A 3,195-nucleotide genomic window follows, 5' to 3' on the forward strand; every position below is an offset into this window, starting at 1 on the left:
AACCACTGAAATGAACACTTAACTTATGTGTGTTACAGATGTTGGACTCTGAGAGATCTGAGATGAAGAAGACCGAAGGATCCGACCTAGGTACAGAGAGTGAGTAAGTGAGGTATGAGCACAAGCCAAAATAGACTAAGGTGAGTGATGTATTGACGTTGGTCCGTGTCCTCCCTTTATTTTATATTTTGCATTCATATTCTACAGTAGTCAAGCCACCCAGCTTAAAAGGGCCACTTGTAGCGCCCAGACATCTCAGTTCTTTTCAAGAGATTGAGATGTAAGTCCAGACCATCACCTGTATTCACAATGTTCTAATGCCCTAGTAGTGTACTTGTCCTTATAGACTTCTTGTCCCTCTTGCTCATCTAATCACTGCAACAGACACTTACAAACACTTATGACTTCAGACTGTAGCACACATGTGATTAGTGGAGATGCTTTCACCATTACTATTTTATTTTGCCAGTCTAAACTGATGAGAGATGGAGAATCGAATGTTTTGATCAATGGTAATCTATCACATCTCACTAAAGATACAGTGGCTCAAAAAACTGTCCACATGTTTTTGCATTTTTTACTATTTACAATATTGTGTGAGAATACATAATGACCTCAGTGACATGCTGATACCATATTGTAGTGCTGCTTCAGGGCTTTGGATTGAGCACCACATTGTGAGAATCAGAGGAGATATGGTGGAGATACAAGGCTTACAAATCATGACTCATGCAGACAGTTTTTTGAGCACATATTAAAACTATATAAATCATCATTTATGACACCATAACAATCATGCCACCATTAAATAAATTATAAAGTGGTGTCATTATGTCATTTTAAAACCATATCTAACTATACAAACCAAAAATTTCCATATGTCATGGTTATATTCACCATGAAAGCCACCCCCCCTGCTCCAAGGGATAATATCCTCTCTCTTTCCTATTCTGGCCTCTCTGCTTGTCAAATTTCCTCTAGAACTGGAGTATCCAAGTCCACTGTGGCCAAGTTCATCAAAGAAAGTCACACAGACAAGGAAAACTTCTGTGAAGGGCATCCATCCAAGCTCACCTCTACTGATAGGAGGGCTATTATTCAACATATCACTACAGGAAAGGCTGATAATGCTGTCCAGGTCACCTATTACGTCAATTCCACCATCACATTCCCTGTCTCTTCACACACTGTGAGAAACATTCTCAAGACAGCTCATCTCAGGTCAGTAACAAGGAAGAAAAGGCTCTCCTCTCTATCATACATATGCAGAGAGGACTAGCACCCTTCTTTTTTCACATATATACCTTGCCATCGGACCTAATCCTATTTATTGTGGTCTTATATGATCATATAACATGCTTCCAGTCCATGTAATCCAATTCTGATGGGCTAAGGCAAAGGTTAGTCATCTCTGTTTATGTGTGATAGAGAGGAGAGCCTTTTCTTCCTTGTTACTGACCTGAGATGAGCTGTCTTGAGAATGTTTCTCACAGTGTGTGAAGAGACAGGGAATGTGATGGTGGAATTGACGTAATAGGTGACCTGGACAGCATTATCAGCCTTTCCTGTAGTGATATGTTGAATAATAGCCCTCCTATCAGTAGAGGTGAGCTTGGATGGATGCCCTTCACAGAAGTTTTCCTTGTCTGTGTGACTTTCTTTGATGAACTTGGCCACAGTGGACTTGGATACTCCAGTTCTAGAGGAAATTTGACAAGCAGAGAGGCCAGAATAGGAAAGAGAGAGGATATTATCCCTTGGAGCAGGGGGGGTGGCTTTCATGGTGAATATAACCATGACATATGGAAATTTTTGGTTTGTATAGTTAGATATGGTTTTAAAATGACATAATGACACCACTTTATAATTTATTTAATGGTGGCATGATTGTTATGGTGTCATAAATGATGATTTATATAGTTTTAATATGTGCTCAAAAAACTGTCTGCATGAGTCATGATTTTGTAAGCCTTGTATCTCCACCATATCTCCTCTGATTCTCACAATGTGGTGCTCAATCCAAAGCCCTGAAGCAGCACTACAATATGGTATCAGCATGTCACTGAGGTCATTATGTATTCTCACACAATATTGTAAATAGTAAAAAATGCAAAAACATGTGGACAGTTTTTTGAGCCACTGTAAAAGATAGGGTTGATTCTATTTATCTCTGGGATAAAATAAAATAAAAAACAGACAACATGATGCAGTTAAATTGCAAGCTGAGAACATAACACATAATGTAACTAATGCAAATCTGAGCACAATGAATGATACACCTCCTTGTCCAAGAAATTGATTAGGTAAAAACACTTGTATACCTCCATACTTGTCACCACACTCACTGTATGGTCAGTGTCTTAGCCATAGACAGGGATAAGCTCTACCACATGTGTGATATCTGTAAGAGGAATGACTGCACCCAATCTCATTTGCTGGCCTGTGTGCCCTTCCCAATATTTTTGGACTACTGTGATGGCAGGATCTTATGTTAAGGCCATGCTCAAAGGAGTAGGGGTCCACATGGGTATACCCCAGGGTGTCAAAGGCCTCACTTACTACACCCACACCCTGACAAGGGGTACAGGTCTCATACCCCACCTGGACCTGTCAAGGGTCAACCCACAGGTCAATAGTCAACAAAAATGCATTATACTTTACAACACACACATAAGTAGCTACTGGTCAGTGATATCTGAAATGCAGTTCCAGTCATCCTTGAACTCTTCCTCCTCTCCATTGATATCAGGCATATTACTAACCTTTATAATATCTTTAGTCTTCACAAGATTGAGGCTGCTCCAGGAGTTGGGGCAAAGTAGTGTGCAAGTTGATTGGGCTGAGAGATGTGAGTGGACATGCAAGAGTAAGAGATGTCTATGGCTAAAAAGCTATTTGACATCAATGGATATAGCTGTTAGCAACTATTTGGCCATTTATCAGAAATTATGATATAGAATAAAACTTACCAGGGATGGTCAAATATGTAGTTGAGTGCCATTTGAGACTATTGGTCTAATTCATTACACAGATCTGTTATCTTGGGAGGTGCCAGTGCTGGTAAAGAGTCATGGGTAATACATATACAAATGGTAGGTGACAACTTGGATCAGCATGACTTGACCTCAAAGGAGGATTGACATACTCACATACTGCAAATGGCAGGCAACAACTTAGATCAGCACACTCACAGTC

At 40.0% G+C, this 3,195-nt stretch overlaps 1 protein-coding gene across 1 annotated transcript; it reads right to left on the reverse strand.

Moving 5' to 3' along the window:
* Positions 1-2,678: 2,678 nt before the first annotated feature.
* BJ212DRAFT_1287473 (uncharacterized protein) lies at positions 2,679-2,891 on the reverse strand (the record flags this gene model as incomplete). Its single annotated transcript, XM_041331991.1, has 1 exon — positions 2,679-2,891. A coding segment is annotated over one exon (213 nt), but the record flags the coding sequence as incomplete, so codon positions are not given.
* Between the last annotated feature and the right edge of the window lie 304 nt (positions 2,892-3,195).

The sequence above is a fragment of the Suillus subaureus genome (genome assembly GCF_016647635.1).
Source record: "Suillus subaureus strain MN1 chromosome Unknown BJ212scaffold_119, whole genome shotgun sequence".
NCBI classification, from domain to species: Eukaryota; Fungi; Basidiomycota; class Agaricomycetes; order Boletales; family Suillaceae; genus Suillus; species Suillus subaureus.